The 17,582-nt window shown below is 39.9% G+C and overlaps 1 protein-coding gene across 1 annotated transcript; it reads left to right on the forward strand.

Moving 5' to 3' along the window:
* The first annotated feature begins 11,702 nt into the window (after window positions 1-11,702).
* On the forward strand, window positions 11,703-17,070 carry LOC120038214 (GDP-L-fucose synthase-like). The gene is made up of 10 exons (XM_038984071.1): window positions 11,703-11,863; window positions 12,357-12,471; window positions 13,296-13,424; window positions 13,728-13,801; window positions 15,129-15,262; window positions 15,926-15,990; window positions 16,105-16,171; window positions 16,281-16,360; window positions 16,681-16,780; window positions 17,015-17,070. The coding sequence occupies exons 1-10, from the start codon at window positions 11,709-11,711 to the stop codon at window positions 17,068-17,070; spliced, it is 975 nt and encodes a 324-aa protein (XP_038839999.1). The 5' UTR covers window positions 11,703-11,708.
* The last annotated feature ends 512 nt before the right edge of the window (window positions 17,071-17,582 follow it).

The following is a 17,582-nucleotide window of genomic DNA, read 5'->3' on the forward strand; positions in this document are numbered from 1 at the left end:
CAGCCCGTAATGTGTATCCTGACGTAAAGTAGACTTTTTACAGTTACCACGCGCAATGGGTTTCATTAGGTAAAATGCAACATTCATGAACATGAAATGACCAGGATTTGACTCTTGAGCCTTGTTACTTAGTTTATCGCCCTTAACGGGTTGGCTGAGATATAGTCTACCGCCTATGACGGATTAGCTGAGGTATAGTGTACCGGGTTTTTGTCTGCCACCCATGAAGGGTTATCTGAGGTACTGTATAATGGGTTGCGGTGTACCACTCATAAGGGTTATCTGAGGTACTGTATAATGGATTGCGGTGTACCACTCATAAGGGTTATCTGAGGTATTATGTAATGGGTTGCGGTGTACCACTCATAAGGGTTATCTGAGGTACTGTATAATGGGTTGCGGTGTACCACTCATAAGGGTTATCTGAGGTACTGTATAATGGGTTGCAGTGTACCACTCATAAGGGTATCTGAGGTATTGTGCCAGGCTTTGGACCTGCTCATCAAATGAACAAGGTCCCTGTGAATCAGATGGAGTTGTTACACTCCTACTCATTAAATGAACCATGATCAGATGGGGGTTTCAACTGAGGATTTCTTTCGGTGCCGTTTAAGATGAGGGAGGACGATTATTTTTTTTTTCATGAGCATGGCCTTATTTTGATTACAGCATATTGGATGACTGTCTTTCATATTCCATTCACCCAGGTCAATGTAACATCGATAGGTTTAGGCTACTACATGATGCGACTAAGTTATTTTCCCTATACCCATCATAAGGTTGGTACAAGCTAGCCTACGAATGAAAGTAAACAACGTAGGTTCACAGGTCAAGAGAAATTTGAGTAATCAAGGTGACAGACAGTGACACATTCAATACCGCCTTGCACACTCTTGCCTGCATCTAGCTGATCTAGGGTGTAATCATTAGTCCAAAAGTTGCAAACAAGAGTTTCTTTTGAACAAATTCAGTTATGTTTATCCCCATTTCATTCCGTTTGCTTCCGTTTAAGAAAGGTTTTTCAACAGAATCTACAGAATGAATACACCCCTGATCACACGCAAACACAGAACTAGCAGCCATATATAAACCGCAATACCTTTGGTTGTTGTATATACAGTATAATTCCTCTCGCATTTACGCTCTCCTCTCACCTTTTTCCTTTGCATGTGAACTTCAGTTCACAATGCAACAGCTGTCTACCACAGCTGTCTGACCAGGCAAAAAAAATATTTCCAAGCCAAACTTTCATACCATAACCGCTAACTGCTACACACAGCCTACATCCTTTTCACCATATTAACGTCATAGTCAACATAGCTACTAGAACTAATGCGCTAGTAAACCCTCTACAATCATGCAGTACAGTGTACAGCAACCCGTTTAGCAGTTACATCGGCGGGAGGCAATACATTTATAAAACCAAAAGCTTACCTTGACTTGGAAGAGTTCCAGTGTTGGATAGCCATAGCCAGCTAGCTAACATAGCATCCCTCTCTGTTTGAACTGGGTGTTTGAGTAAGCTGAACTAGCTAGCTGCATTCTCTAGCTAAGAAAGTGAAGGTAAAATTTTAAAAATATATATGTATGTATGTATGATATACAGTACCAGTCAAAAGTTTGAACACACCTACTCATTCAAGGGTTTTCTGTATTTTACTATTTTCTACATTGTAGAATTATAGTGAAAGCATCAAAACTATGAAATAACACATATGGAATCATCATGTAGTAACCAAAAAAGTGTTAAACAAATCAAACTATATTTTGATGACAGCTTTGCACACTTCTAATTCCCTGAACCAGCTTCACCTGGAATGCTTTCCCAACAGTCTTGAAGGAGTTCCCCCACATATGCTGAGCGCTTGTTGGCTGCTTTTCCTTCACTCTGTGGTCCAACTCATCCCAAACCATTTCAACTGGGTTGAGTTGGCTGATTGTGAAGGCCAGGTCATCTGATGCAGCACTCCAGCACTCTCCTTCTTGGTCAAATAGCCCTTACACAGCCTGGAGGTGTGTTGGGTCATTGTCCTGTTGAAAAACAAATGATAGTCCCACTAAGTGCAAACCAGATGGGATGGCGTATCGCTGCAGAATGCTGTGGTAGCCATGCTGGTTAAGTGTGTCTTGAATTCTAAATAAATCACAGATAGTGTCACCAGCAAAGCAACCCCACACCATCACACCACCTCCTCCATGCTTCACGGTGGGAACCACACATGCGGAGATCATCCGTTCACCTACTCTGCGTCTCACAAAAACACAGCAGTTGGAACCACAAATCTCAAATTTGGACTCATCAGACCAAAGGACAGATTTCCACCGGTCTAATGCCCATTGCTCGTGTTTCTTGGCCCAAGCAAGTCTCTTCTTCTTATTGCTGTCCTTTAGCAGTGGTTTCTCTGCAGCAATTTGACCATGAAGGTCTGATTCACGCAGTCTCCTCTGAACAGTTGCTGTTGACGTGTCTGTTACTTGAACTCTGTGAGCATTTATTTGGGCTGCAATCTGAGGTGCAGTTAACTCTACTGAACTTATCCTCTGAATATTTCTTATTTCATATCACTATTATTCTACAATGTAGAAAATATACATTTGTATTTTTCATCATAGGTACACTTCAACTATGACAGACGAAATGAGAAAAAAAATTCCAGAAAATCACATTGTAGGATTTTTAATGAATTTATTTGCAAATTATGGTGGAAAATAAGTATTTGGTCAATAACACAAGTATCTCAATACTTTGTTATATACCCTTTGTTGGCAATGACAGAGGTCAAACGTTTTCTGTAAGTCTTCACAAGGTTTTCACACACTGTTGCTGGTATTTTGGCCCATTCCTCCATGCAGATCTCCTCTAGAGCAGTGATGTTTTGGGGCTGTTGCTGGGCAACACGGACTTTCAACTCCCTCCAAAGATTTTCTATGGGGTTGAGATCTGGAGACTGGCTAGGCCACTCCAGGACCTTGAAACGCTTCTTACGAAGCCACTCCTTGTTTTATTATTGATAAAATATTACATTTGGCCTTAACTAATATAGCCCATAGAAATGCATTGAATAACACATTAATAAATTACAAATGATATTTTTTTTTAAATCATAAGGAATAAGGTTTTGAAGTGTCTGTCCTATATCTAGGAGATATAAGAAAGCTCAGGAAATATTTAACCCCTTATTTTTGTTGGCACAAAACTACCTCCATACTTCCATTCATTTCTATGGGTTACCTTCAGATGAGTCCCGTGACACTTGTGGGGGTCATAGAGCAAAGGAGAACACCATCGTGTTCCTGAGTCTCCCCTCAAAACACATTAAGTGTGTGCCCTCAGGCCACTTCTCTACTACCACATATCTACAATACAAAATCCATTTGTACGTGTGTGTAGCGTGCGTGTGTTATGTGTATACGTGTGTCAGTGTCTGTGTGTGTCTGTTCACAGTGTTAGCTCTCCTAGTACATTTAAGGGCCAGCCATGCCACCCTGTTCTGAGCCAGTTGTAGTTTTCCTAAATACCTCTTCGTGGCACCTGACCACACAACTGGACAGTAGCCCAGGTGCAACTAAACTCGGGCCTGCAGGACCTGCCTTATTGACAGTGTTGTTAAAGCAGAGCAGCGCTTTATTACAGACAGACTTCTTCCCATTTTAGCTACTGTTGCATCAACATGTTTTGAGATGACAGTTAACAATCCAGGTTTGTCAACTCAGTTTACTCAATTTCCACATTATTCATTACCAGATTTAGTTGATGTTTAGTGAATGATTTGTCCCAAAAACAATGCTTTTAGTTTTTGAAATATTTAGGACTAATTTATTTCTTGCCACCCATTCTGAAACTGACTGCAGCTCTTCGTTAAGTGTTGCAATAATTTCACTCGCTATAATAGCTGGTGTGTAAAGTTTTGTCATATGCATACATAGACACACTGACATGTCATTAGTGAAGATTGAAAAAAGGTTTTGGGCCTAGACAGCTGACCTGGGTAATTCCTGATTCTACCTGGATTATGTTGTAGAGGCTTCCATTAAAGAACACCCTCTGTGTTCTGTTAGACAGGTAACTCCTTGTCCACAATATAGCAGGAGGTGTAAAGCCATAACATACGTTTTTCCAGAAGCAGACTATGATCGATAATGTCTAAAGCCGCACTGAAGTCTAACAAAACAGCTCGCACAATCTTTTTATCATCAAATTCTCTCAGCCAATCATCAGTCATTTGTATTAGTGCCATGCGTGTTGAATGTCCTTCCCTATAAGCGTGCTGAAAGTTTGTCAATTTGCTTACTGTAAATTAGCATTGTATTTGGTCAAAAATTATATTTTCCAAACGTTTAGTAACGTTTGGTAACAGGCTGATTGGTTGGCTATTTGAGCCAGTAAAGGGTGCTTTACTATTCTTGGGTAGCGGAATTAATTTTGCTTCCCTCCAGGCCTGAGGGCACACACTTTCTTGTAGGCTTAGATTGACGATATGGCAAATAGGAGTGGTAATATTGTCCGCTATTATCCTCAGTAATTTTCCATCAAAGTTGTCTGACCCGAGTGACTTGTCATTGTTGATAGACATTTTTTCACCTCTTTCACACTCACATTTTGGAATTCAAAATTACAATGCTTGTCTTTCATAATTTGGTTAGTTATACTTGGATGTGTAGTGACAGCGTTTGTTGCTGGCATGTCATGCCTAAATTGTTAATCTTGCCGATTAAAAAATAAAAATTAAAGTAGTTTGCAATATCAGTGGGTTTTGTGATGAATGAGCCATCTGATTCAATGAATGATGGAGCTGAGTTTGCCTTTTTGCCCAAAATGTAATTTAAGGTGCTCCAAAGCTTTTTACTATCATTCTTTATATCACTTATCTTTGCTTCATAGTATAGTTTATTCTTCTTTTTATTCAGTTTAGTCACAGGATTTCTCAATTTTTTTGTACGTTTGCCAATCGGTTGTGCAGCCAAACTTATTTGCCATTTCTTTTGCCTCATCCCTCTCAACCATACCATTTTTCAATTCCTCATCAATCCACAGGGATTTAACATGTTTTACAGTCATTGTCTTAATGGGTGCATGCTTATTAGTAACTGGAATTATCAATTTCATAAATGTGTCAAGTGTCTGGTTGCTTGTCATTACACACCACAGACCAGTAAATATTACATCATCAACATAGGAATCACTACAAAGCGTATTGTATGACCTCTGATACACTATATTAGGCCCAGCCTTTGTAACTTTGGTTTTCCTAGATATGGCTACTATATTGTGAACACTACATCTGATGGATCTGGACACTGCTTTATAGCAGAGTTCTGCAGCGTTAGTAAACATGTGATCAATACATATCGATTTCATTCCTGTGCTGTTTTTAAACACCCTGGTAGGTTGTCTGATGACCTGAACCAGGTTGCAGGTACTAGTTACAGTTTTCAGCTTTTTCTTGAGTGTGCAGCTTGATGAAAGCCAGTCAATAGAAAATATACCCAGAAAATATACCTCTCTGTTGATATCACATACATTATCAAGCATTTCACACATATTACCCAGATACTGACTGTTAGCACTTGATAGTCTATAGCAGCTACCCACAAAAATGGGCTTTGGGTGAGTTTTAGGTGTTTCCAATGAGGATTTACCACAGTGTTTTACCCAAAAGAGTCAGACTTCAACTGTATTTAACATGAGATCCTCTGTAAGCTTTACAGAAATGTGGCTCTAAATATCCTCATCAAAATATAGACAGCAACACCGCCCCCATTGGCATATCTGTCTTTTCTGTAGATGTTATAAACATTTATTGATACCACTGTATCATCAAAGGTATTATCTAAGTGAGTTTCAGAGATAGTCAGAAAATGAATGCCATTTCTTACTAGAAAGTTATTGATTTCATGAACCTTGATTCTTAGGCTACATACAGTGCCTATGGAAAGTATTCAGACCCCTTGACTTTTTCCAAATGTTGTTATGTTACAGCCTTATTCTTAAATGTATTAAATAGTTTTTCCCCTTGTCAATCCACACACAATACCCCATAATGATTAAGCAAAAACAGTATTTTAGAAGTGTTTACTTATTTTTACATAAAAAAATGTTTTTTTAAATTGCCTAAATATTCAGACATTTTACTCAGTACTCTGTACAGCCTCGAGTCTTCTTGGGTATGACACTACAAGCTTGGCACACCTGTATTTGGGGAGTGTCTCCCATTAATCTCTGCAGATCTTCTCAAGCTCTGTCAGGTTGGATGGGGAACTTTGTTGCACAGCTATTTTCAGGTCTCTCCAGAGATGTTCCATCGGGTTCAAGTCCCGGCTCTGGCTGGGCCACTCCTGTGTTGTCTTGGCTGTGTGCTTTGGGTCATTGTACTGTTGGCATGTGAACCTTCTCCCAAGTGTGAGGTCCTGGGCGCTCTAGAGCAGGTTTTCATCAAGGATCTCTCTGTACCTTGCTCCGTTCATCTTTGTCTCAATCCTAACTGGTATCCCAGTCCCTGCTGCTGAAAAACATCCCCACAGCATGATGCTGCCCCACCCCATGCTTCACCGTAAGGATGGTGTCAGGTTTCCTCCAGACGTGACGATTGGCATTCAGGCCAAAGATTTCAATCTTGGTTTCATGAGACCAGAAAATCTTGTTTCTCATGGTTTGAGAGTCCTTTAGGTGCCTTTTTGTAAGCTCCAAGCGGGCTGCCATGTGCCTTTTACTGAGGAGTGGCTTCTGTCTTGTCACTCTACCATACTGAATGGTGGACTGCTGCAGAGATGGTTGTCCTTCTGGAAGGTTCTCCCAACTCCACAGAGGAACTCTGAAGCTCTGTCAGAGTGACCATGAGGTTCTTGGTCATCTCCCTGACCAAGGCCCTTCTCCCCTGATTGCTCAGTTTGGCCGGGCGGCCAGCACAAGGAAGAATCTTGGTGGTTCCAAGAACGATGGAGGCCACTGTGTTCTTGGTTACTTTCAATGCTGCAGAAATGTTTTGGTACCCTTCCCAAGATCTCTGCCTCGACACAAACCTGTCTCGGAGCTCTACGTACAATTCCTTCGGCCTCATGGCTTGGTTTTTGCTCTGACGTGCACTGTCAACTGTGGGATGTTATATAGACAGGTGTGTGCCTTTCCAAATCATGTCCAATCAATTGAATTTACCACAGGTTGTAGAAACATCTCAAGGTTGATCAATGTAATCAGGATGTACCGAGCTCAATTTCGAGTGTCATACAAAAGGGTGTGAATACTTATGTAAATATGGTATTTCTGTTTTCTATTTTTAATACATTTGGTAAAATTTCTAAAAACCTGTTTTCGCTTTGTCATTAAGGGGTATTGTGTGTAGATTGCTGAGGGATTTGTTTTCTATAATCAATTTTAGGTTAACGTAATTGTCAAGGAGTCTGAATACTTTCCGAAGGCACTATATGTTAATGTGGGATATTTTTAGCACTTTTCTGGGATGCTTATCAGAAGGAGACATGTCAATGTTATTTATATTGGAGCTGATAGTGCATGGTGAGCTGCAAACACCGGACTTCCTACTAGGGCACACTGCCTCAGTGCCTCAGTATAACTGGTTCAGAGGCATATGATTACTGTATACAATAGATGTAGGATCAACAGAGGCATTCAGGGGAGTGAGAGGGACATAAATTAGGTTACCTACATTGTGACTGCCAACGCCCCTGGGATAATGTACATTTACTGCAGCATTACCACAACTCAGCAACACGATGGTAGGGATTATCTGAGCTGAGCTTGGGTTGGGTCATTGATAAGTCATTGTCACAATGAATGCATAGTTATTGATTCCTTTATATTTAAAGTACTGTGGTGGCAGCATCAAGGTTGAATTAATTCAGCAAGGTTTGAATTCGTTCTGCAAGGTTGTTAGAATCTTATTCAAAATTATTCACAGCTGTAATGGCTGCCAAAGGTGCTTCCACCAAGTATTAACTCTGGGTAGTGAAGGCATACGCAATCAATACATCATCATTTTATATTTCTTAGTTATTTGGAAAATGTTATTAAATGTTTATTTCACTTTGAAAATGTGGAGTAGGTTGTATAGATTGGTAGGAAATCCAATTGATTCCCTTTTTAGATTAAATTTTAAAACAGCTAAAATGTGAAGACTGGGTAAGGGGTGTGTAGACTTTAACTAGTGACTATAAGGTGCCAGATTAAATGTGATTAATGTATTAATTATGATGCCATGATACTGTCACGCCCTGACCTTAGAGAACCTTTTTATGTCTCTAGTTGGTTTGGTCAGGGTGTGATTTGGGGTGGGCATTCTATGTTTTGTTTTCTATGTTTCTTTATTTCTATGTTTTGGCCGGGCATGGTTCTCAATCAGGGACAGCTGTCTATCGTTGTCTCTGATTGGGAATCATACTTAGGTAGCCCTTTTTCCCTCCTTTCAGTGTGGGAGGTTGACTTTTGTTAGTGGCACTTATGCCCTGTAAGCTTCACGGTTGTTCTTTCGTTTCTTGTTTTGTTGGCGACATTCTAATAAAAGGAAAATGTACGCTAACCACGCTGCGCTTTGTTCTTCCCTCAACAACGGCCATGACATTGTGACGGAATACAGAAAGAACAAAACCCTGTCCTCAAACATTTACATCAACAACAAAAAAATGTTATCAAATACCATGGAACACAACCACTTTCTGTGCAGTATTAATTGACCATCCTTACAAACCACTTACAAACCACACTGTATTGTACATAGGCTGGTCATCTATTTGTACCTGTAGACTTTCCATCAACATGAAGAAAACGATGCACAATAAAGCAATTGAGTACATTGCGGCATTAAGTGGTTTGTAATGATGTGATATGATTATGTGTCTCAGTTGCTAGAGCATGGCGTTTACATCGCTAGTGATGTGGGTTCGAATCCCACGGCGATCACCATCACTGCCTAACCCTATTTTCTTTAATGGAAAAATAGGGTTAGGTTGTTTGAAGAAATATATTTATATAAATAAACTACCTAACCCTATTTTTTATACATTTGTTTTTAGGGTTATGTTGTTTAAAATAGGGGTTAGATTGTTTTTAAAAAACAAATATATATTTGCTTTTTTTAAACAACCAAATTGTTTTTTATTGAAAAATAGCTTTAGGTGTTATATTTTTTATATTTTCCAATAACCTAATATATTTTCGTTGTTTTTTTTACAATCTAACCCTATGTTTCCATTTAAAAGTGTTGGGCAGTGATGGTGATTCTAGCAACAGAATAAAAAACAGAACCACCAGTCAGGAGGATACAGACACCTCAAGACGTATGCTTAGACATACATAATGGTATATCCCGTGTGAAAATAGCTCTGTAATCTGCAAATGACAGAGAAGGGGGGGGGGGGGGGGGGGCGAGGGAATTCCAATCCTAATGTGGTGCAAAGTCACTATACCTGGCTCTTTACAGTGGGGATTTTTTTATGCTTAGACATGCAGAAAAAATACTTTGTATAAACGTAAATTGGCACCTTGTGATAATATCATGATATTTGTGTGTTTTTATTACATACCAGTAGTATAAAAGAGGGGGATATATTATTTCTAAGGAAGTCAACTTTATTTCTCAACTCCTAATATTGAGCAAATTACACTCATTAGAGATAATTACACTCACTGTATCTGACATAGGCTTTGAAAAAGCACTTGTGAGTACCAGTTGCTGCAAGTGACTCTGGCTGCTGGCAAGCTTTCTTGACTCTGACATTACATTTTTGCAAATACATTGCTAACCTTTGTTTAACCAGCAGAATCGGTTGATATTATTGAAAGTGTTTGGAGTAAGGCTGGCACAATTGGCGTGTAATAATGTGCAATAATGGTCTTAACACATTCATTTTAATGTGCCCCCGCACATTGACTCTGTACCTCCTGTATATAGCCTCGCTATTGTTTTTTACTGCTGCTCTTTAATTATTTGTTTCTTTTATTTCTTATTTTTTTGTAGCTATTTTTCTTAACTGCATTGTTTGTTAAGGGCTTGTAAGTCAGCATTTCACTGTAATGTCTACTACACCTGTTGTGTTCGGCGCATGTGACAAATACGATTTGATTGATTTTAGAAGGGTGGGTTCAACTTTATATTCAAGTAGATATAGTTTATCCAATAGCAGTTTTTGATGTTTACATGAAGTGGGAAAAGTTGGTGGTCATTTCTTGAGCAGAATGGCATGGTTGGGAGGAGAAGCTTCATTTCCAAAAGTTCTAAGCAGCCAAAACCATTTGACCCCTGGCCTGTAGTGAACGATTAGGTTTGCGTTTTTTGTTCCATTGAACACTGAAATAGGAACTGCATGCTTTATGACTTTAGAGCAGTTCTAGCATTCAGACATAATGGTAAATCCTGTGTGAAGATAGCTCTGTAATCTGCAAATGACAGAGAAGGTGGGGGGCGAGGGAATTCCAATCCTAATGTGGAACTGCTTAGCACTAGGTACCAGTCAGAAGTTATATTACATTTTTGGTGGGGAAAACTTTTTTTTTCCAGCAAACCTATCTTAACAGTCCTGGTATTTTGTTAATGTGTTACGTGAGTGATGGTGCGATAAACTGGGATAGTTTACCTGTAAGGCTACTACTCTCAGTAGAACCCTTTTTCTCTAAGAGTGTAGCTCACAGGTAGCCAATAAGAGCGACTCCACCTGGCGCCTGCGGCTTTCCTGTTGATAGGTTAGCGTGCAAGACAAGAGCGATAGCCTTTACCTCATTTATGTACTTGAGCGTTCAGAAATAGGATCTAATAACGACTTTATTCGAGGAGGAAAATTCTAACGAAAAGTTATACAGGTTTGAATTCATACATTAACTTTGTGTATTGATAAGATACATACAAAATAACACGAGGGTCTTGCCGAGTTAAAAATGTGACTGTTTATAATTCAAAATAGCTCACGTAAACTATACGGATTAAGATTAGAAATGTTTTGCCTTTATAAATATTTGTCCTATAAGTTCTATTTATAGGCCTTATGGTTGAATGAATGGGTGCTTTTGACTTCAACAATGAAGCCTAGGCTACATTATATTTAAAATAGTAGGCCTAAACATTTTCTTTCGACAATTTGCTACTTTTAGCCTACTCTTGTTTGTGTTGCTAAAATAATGTCAGTGTTGTAGCCTATATGATCATCTGATGTTACCTTATACTATACTGTTTGTAATATAGGCCTAATGAGACCAACCGTTATTTCGAATAAACACATATTGTTCATTTTAAAATGAATTACTGTATCTGTCGGTATTGGCGTAAGCTATTTGTCCTTTTGCTAAAATGAACATGATCATAATGCAATTCACTCTTGAGCTTAATATTTAATATGGCAAATTTATCTCATTTCAAAAGAAAAAAGTACATACATGTAGATGGGAAATAAATACAAATAAGTAGCCTCCATGATTAATCAAATAGGCTACAACGAAATTGTAAATGAAACGAAAAGTGTGTTAATACATTTAAACTTGCGTTTGATGTATAGCATGTTATTAATTCCTTATTAGCCTAAATGTATAACTATTCTTAGTTTTGTATTATCATCATTATTACGTTCTAAAGTAGGCTATAAATAGGGCCATGATCACACTGTCATTCATATCAGCCTACTTTGTTTAGGGCTACAGCGTAATAACAGTATGTGAATATCACAGCTGAAAAAATAAAGTTAGCATTCTTTGATCAGAGTGAGAGATGGATTCGCAGACGAAGGCTGACCCGATGCGCGTGCTCGTCACGGGCGGATCCGGTTTGGTCGGGAAGGCCATCGAGCACGTGGTGAAACAGGAAGGCGGCTGTCTCGAGGGCGAGCAGTGGACCTTCCTGTCCTCCAAAGAGGCCAACTTCGTGTAAGTTATGTCACATGAACTTCATATTCTCAGCAGAACTGGTCTGGCAGATAAAAATGACTTGCCTATATAGCGATGCCATGATCCCATATTCTACATGCCCGAGAAACACCAGCATGTCTGTTCTACATAACATATTTCTATAGGAAATGTATGTCATGTTGCACTGTATGAAATCTTGTTATGACCCTTTTACATCTGGGGCTGGTTTTGTGGTTCCAACAGGAACAAATAGATCAAATAAATTCCCCAAATAAGTTCACTCAAAATTATTATATTCTATTCTCTGCTATTCTATTATTTTCGAATCTATTCTATCGATATGTAGATTGATGCATAGATACAGTATATATTTATAGAGTTTCTATATAGTTCCTGTTGGGACCACATTAAATGTTCAGCTAATTACATTCGTGCATGTATACTTTTATGAGATTGATGTGTTTCCCATTAAATGGGATGGTGATGATGATGATGACAGTTGTTCTGCCAGAGATCTACAACAGACAAGAGCAGTGTTTGAGAAGTATCGGCCCACCCATGTCATCCACCTGGCTGCCAAGGTGGGAGGACTCTATCTTCACATGAAGGAGAACCTACACTTTCTGGTGAGCTTACCTAAATACCCAGTTTGTTTCAATACCTAGGCTATACGTTTCTGTCCCAAACTACATTTGTTCAATCAGGGATGGGTCCAGAAATTCGGAACAGGCATTTCTAACTCACTGGTCCATTTTTTTGCCTGGTGCCCCAATTGTTAACCAAATAATGATAATTCTGCACAAAACCCCCAACTTGGACAGGCTGATGGGCTGAAGATGGAACCAGCCCATCTGACATTTTGGCTGAACTGCCTAAAGGCCAGTCCGTGAAATGGTTTGTCTTATCTAGCTACCAGTTGAATGCACCGACTGGAAGCAGCTCTGGAAAAGGTCTTCTGCTAAATGACCTGAACGTAAATGTTCACCTGGCTGGGCAACTACTTAGGCTGAAATTCAATTGAACTTGTCAAAGCGAAGTTTGCACAGTGACTTTGTTGGCAAATGTATTCATCTTAATTACAAAAGTGTATTAATCCATCTGTTTATTATTATATATTTTTTAAAATCTTTATTTAACTAGGCAAGTTAGTTAAGAACAAATTCGTATTTACAATGACGGGCTAAAGCGTAATAACAGTATGTGAATATCACAACTGAAAAAATTAAAGTTAGTATTCTTTGATCAGAGTGAGAGATGGTTTCGCAGACGAAGGCTGAGCCGATGCGCGTGCTCGTCACGGGCTGAGTGTTAGTGAGGAGTGTTTACAGGGGAGCTTCTTATCACTGTCTCCAAATGCATTCTTTGAATTCATTTGTGTAAAAACAAGTTATTGTGTAAAGCCGCAATACAGGTTTTATTGAATTGAGACCACAGTGTTTTGCCTTCACAGAGGGACAACCTTCGCATCAATGACAACGTGCTGCAGACGTCTCACGAAAGGGGCGTCACCAAGGTGGTGTCCTGTCTGTCCAGCTGCATCTTTCCTGACAAGACCACATACCCTATCGATGAGAGCATGGTTAGTTGAACAACCAGTAAGACCATATCAATGAGAGCATGTTGTGTTTAACCTTAATACTAAAATACTATGGTGGCATCAAATGGCACCCAATTCCCTATATAGTACATTATTTTTAACCAGAGCCCTAATGACCCTGGTCAAAAGTAGGAGTTCAACAGTTTATGGTGCCATTTGGGACTCAGCCTAGTATGTGCCAAGTGACAGTAGAACTACTGTATGTTTGGGAACCTCTGGCCCTCCAAACTGATTTTTAATAAAAGCTGGGGTATGATCACTCATGCTTTCTTCCCCTTCCCACAGATCCACAATGGGCCTCCACACGACTCAAACTTTGGCTACTCACATGCCAAAAGAATGATTGATATTCAGAACAGGTGAGCTGGTGACTAATCTGTTACCTGAGCAGGTACATTAGCACACAGTTGAAAGACCCACTCCAGCCTCCCTAGCACCTCATTTATCACCTGATGGACTTAACAAAAGATGCATTTCAGTAGCTGGTGCAGGCCCTTCATTATATGGCACAGCCCAGCTCGCACATAATGTTCTGAGAACCATGTGTTTCTTCTGTGGGAATTTCAGTACTTTAGCATAACATTTCCTACAGGTTTCCTCGTGGTTCTATTTAAAGTTATGCTCTCAGAAAGTTAAGAAACAACGTTCTTCTGTGGGAATTTCAGAATTTCAGCGTAACGTTTCCTACAGGTTTCCTCATGGTTCTATTTAGTAATATTCTCAGAACATTAAGAAAACTTTCCATTAAAACAACAAGAGCGTTCTAAAATGTTTATTTATTAACATATACATTCTGTTCTCAGCATCAACAAAACTCTCTCTATCCTCTATCTTGTTAAGTGAGTTCAGGAAGTGGCCACACCTGATCTTTATGAGAGCTTGTTTCCTTTGAAATGGGGTCTGTTTGAATAGACTAAAATACACAGCTTTGTATAAGTTACAAAACATGGCATGCTAGCTTCAACCTGGTGGCGCAGTGGTCTGGTTCCATGGGTAGCAAACAGAAGATCATAGGTTCAAATCTTATAGGCTCCTTGTGACTATAAAAAAAGAGATGTGTTTGCATGATTAATGCCTAAGCAATTTCATTTCCATGTGTCCCATCTGTGCTTGATGTTCAAAACAGTTAACCTAAGCTAGCAGTGTTATTAAAAGTCTTATTGAAACATGTTCTCAGAACGTTATTTAATTACCTTCAAATAACCTATAATTTCATTATCAGAACATTAATAAAACCTCCCAGGAAAACTTTCAGGGAATCATTGTAAAACGTTCTCAGAACGTCCCTGCAACCAAAAAATGAATGTTCTCAGAACGTAAAAAAAGTCAGCTTCACCGGTCAGGAAACTTAGGCTTTTGTTCCCAGAACCAATGGGAAACCAAAAACATATGTTCCCACAACTTCCAAGGAACCTCTATTGCTCTGCTATTGTTCTGGGAAGCAAGAAGGAAGGCCGATGACATCGGTATGCATCCATCAGACTAACCCCTTGAATTGCCAACTCCTTGAATTTCGCAATTGTGTAAAAAAAAACACTGTCCCCCCCCCAAAAAATCTACCCTTAAGGGTTTGTACCTTGTATTGTATGTGTACTTAGAATATTATTTAAAAAAATAGCTGGAGTGGGTCATTAATGTTCTAACCACAACGTGTGTGTGTGTGTGTGGGGACTTGATTGACAACAGGGGATACTTTGCGCAGCATGGGCGCCGCTACACCGCCGTAATCCCGACTAACGTGTATGGTCCCTATGACAACTTCAACTTTGAAAATGGTCACGTGCTCTCGGCACTCATGCATAAGACATATGCTGCTAAAAGTAAGTAACACTCACAATAACACACACACACCCTACACCTACACCTACACACACCCTACACCTACACAGGAAAAACAAAAAGGACATCAACCACCCGAGCCACTGCCTGTTCACCCCGCTATCATCCAGAAGTCGAGGTCAGTACAGGTGCATCAAAGCTGGGGCCGAGAGACTGAAAAACAGCTTCTATCTCAAGGCCATCAGACTGTTAAACAGCATTCACTAACATAGAGAGGCTGCTGCCTACATACAGACTCAAATCACTGGCCACTTTAATAAATGGATTTGATAAAGGTATCACTAGTCACTTTAAATAACGCCACTTTAATAATGTCTACATATCCTACATTACTCATCTCATATGTATATACTGTATTCTATACCATCTACTGCATCTTGCCTATGCCGCACTGCCATCGCTCATCCATATATTTATATGTACATATTCTTATTCATTCCTTTACACTTGTGTATAAGGTAGTTGTTGTGAATTTGTTAGATATTACTGCGCTGTCAGAACTAGAAGCACAAGCATTTCGCTACACTCGCATTAACATCTGCTAACCATGTGTATGTGACCAATACAATTTGATTTGATTTGACGCACACACAGACAGACAGACAGATACAAACACTTACTCCTTTCTACTCTCCTTGTAACAGAGGAGGGAACCCCGCTACAGGTGTGGGGCTCTGGAACACCCAGGAGACAATTCATCTACTCTCTGGTATGTTTAGTGAATTACTCTGTGTGTGTGTGTGTGTGTGTGTGTGTGCACTGACACGCACGCACAATGTCAGATATGTGTGTGTACATTAAATCTGTGTGTGTGTTTTCTCAGGATGTAGCACGTCTGTTCCTCTGGGTGCTGCGGGAGTATGATGAGATTGACCCCATCATTCTCTCTGGTGAGTCCAACATGGTGTGTGTGTGTGTGTGTGTGTGTGTGATATCAGTCAATATGTGTGTGTACCATATGTAACTGGACCAAGCTCCTTTGACCCTTGTATCTCACAGTGGGGGAGGAGGAGGAGCTCCCCATCAAGGACGCCGTAGAGATGATTGCAGATGCCCTGGACTTCAAAGGTCAAATAGTTGTATCCTTCCACAGGCTGTGTACGCCTGATAGGAGTTGTCCCTAGGCACAGATCTAGGATCAGCGTATCTTCCCCAATTCCTTACCTTAACCATTATTCAAATTTGACCTTAGATCAGTGTCTAGAACCAATCTAGTAGAATCCTTAGTACAACACCAGCAACCACATGTAGAGGTTCATTACACCTGTTGGACTGACAGACGTACAGATGTAGTACATTAAAAGCCCACTCGGACTGGCTACCCCCCCATATCCGTTGCACTGTAACTATGCCATCTCCCTGTGCTTTGCCTTTTGTGGCCCTTGACCTATGACATCAGTTCGACACCAGCAAGTCAGACGGTCAGATGAAGAAGACGGCCAGCAACGCCAAGCTGCGACGCTACCTCCCTGACTTCACCTTCACGCCGCTCTCTGAAGGTCCGAGATCCAAATATTGAGGGTTGTATTTTCTGTCCAGAAAACAACTCAATATTGTAGTTGGAATTAGTTGCCTTGTAAATAACACAGACGCATTACAGCATGATATTTGATACCTATCTGGTTATTGGTCGTTTTATGATTATGATGAAAGGAACGTTCACAGTGATTAAACCACTCTTCCAAAATGCACAGTATCCATAGATGACTGACTGTGTCTCTGCTCCCCTACAGGTATCAAGAAGACCTGTGATTGGTTCGTGAACAACTACGACATAGCCCGAACTTGAAGACAAATGAAGATCGAGACATGAATATTGTTTAATGAAAAAGACGAGGGCTACGTCCCAATACTACTACTGTGCCTTCCTGGTCTTGTGTCCTTGCCTTCATGTCAACTGATAAGTGAAAGTTCTGGATAGGTTTCACCATATGGCCGGTTAAGTTCTGTCAGATCAGTGGGCATGAAGTAAAGGCACACAGCACTCACAATTTCTGTACTCACAATACCCCACCTTGTTGTTCTCCCCAGAACTGTCTGGAAACCATTTTGGATCCTTTCTCCTCTATTTGCACCGTTGATGTCAGGGATTGACATTAAGGTTTGAAAGGCTCTTGCCCATTGGACAGCAGTATTTTTTGTTGGTTGCCTGATGATTACTGTCACTTGACAGAAAATGTTAAAGTAGTTGTTTACAAGCAAAATTGTCACTTAAATGGATACTTTGGGATTTTGGCAATGAGGCCCATTATCTACTTCCCCAGAGTCTGTTGAACTCCTGGATACCATTTTTATGTCTCT

This window comes from Salvelinus namaycush, unplaced genomic scaffold (genome assembly GCF_016432855.1).
Source record: "Salvelinus namaycush isolate Seneca unplaced genomic scaffold, SaNama_1.0 Scaffold2101, whole genome shotgun sequence".
Lineage (NCBI taxonomy): Eukaryota > Metazoa > Chordata > Actinopteri > Salmoniformes > Salmonidae > Salvelinus > Salvelinus namaycush.

Bases quoted from the DNA above. Each gene is read 5' to 3' on its own strand.
- LOC120038214 (XM_038984071.1), top strand. From the start codon at position 11,709: ATGGATTCGCAGACGAAGGCTGACCCGATGCGCGTGCTCGTCACGGGC. The intron at 11,864-12,356 runs GTAAGTTATGTC...TTGTTCTGCCAG, and splicing joins TCCAAAGAGGCCAACTTCGT to AGATCTACAACAGACAAGAG. The intron at 16,172-16,280 runs GTGAGTCCAACA...TGTATCTCACAG, and splicing joins TGACCCCATCATTCTCTCTG to TGGGGGAGGAGGAGGAGCTC.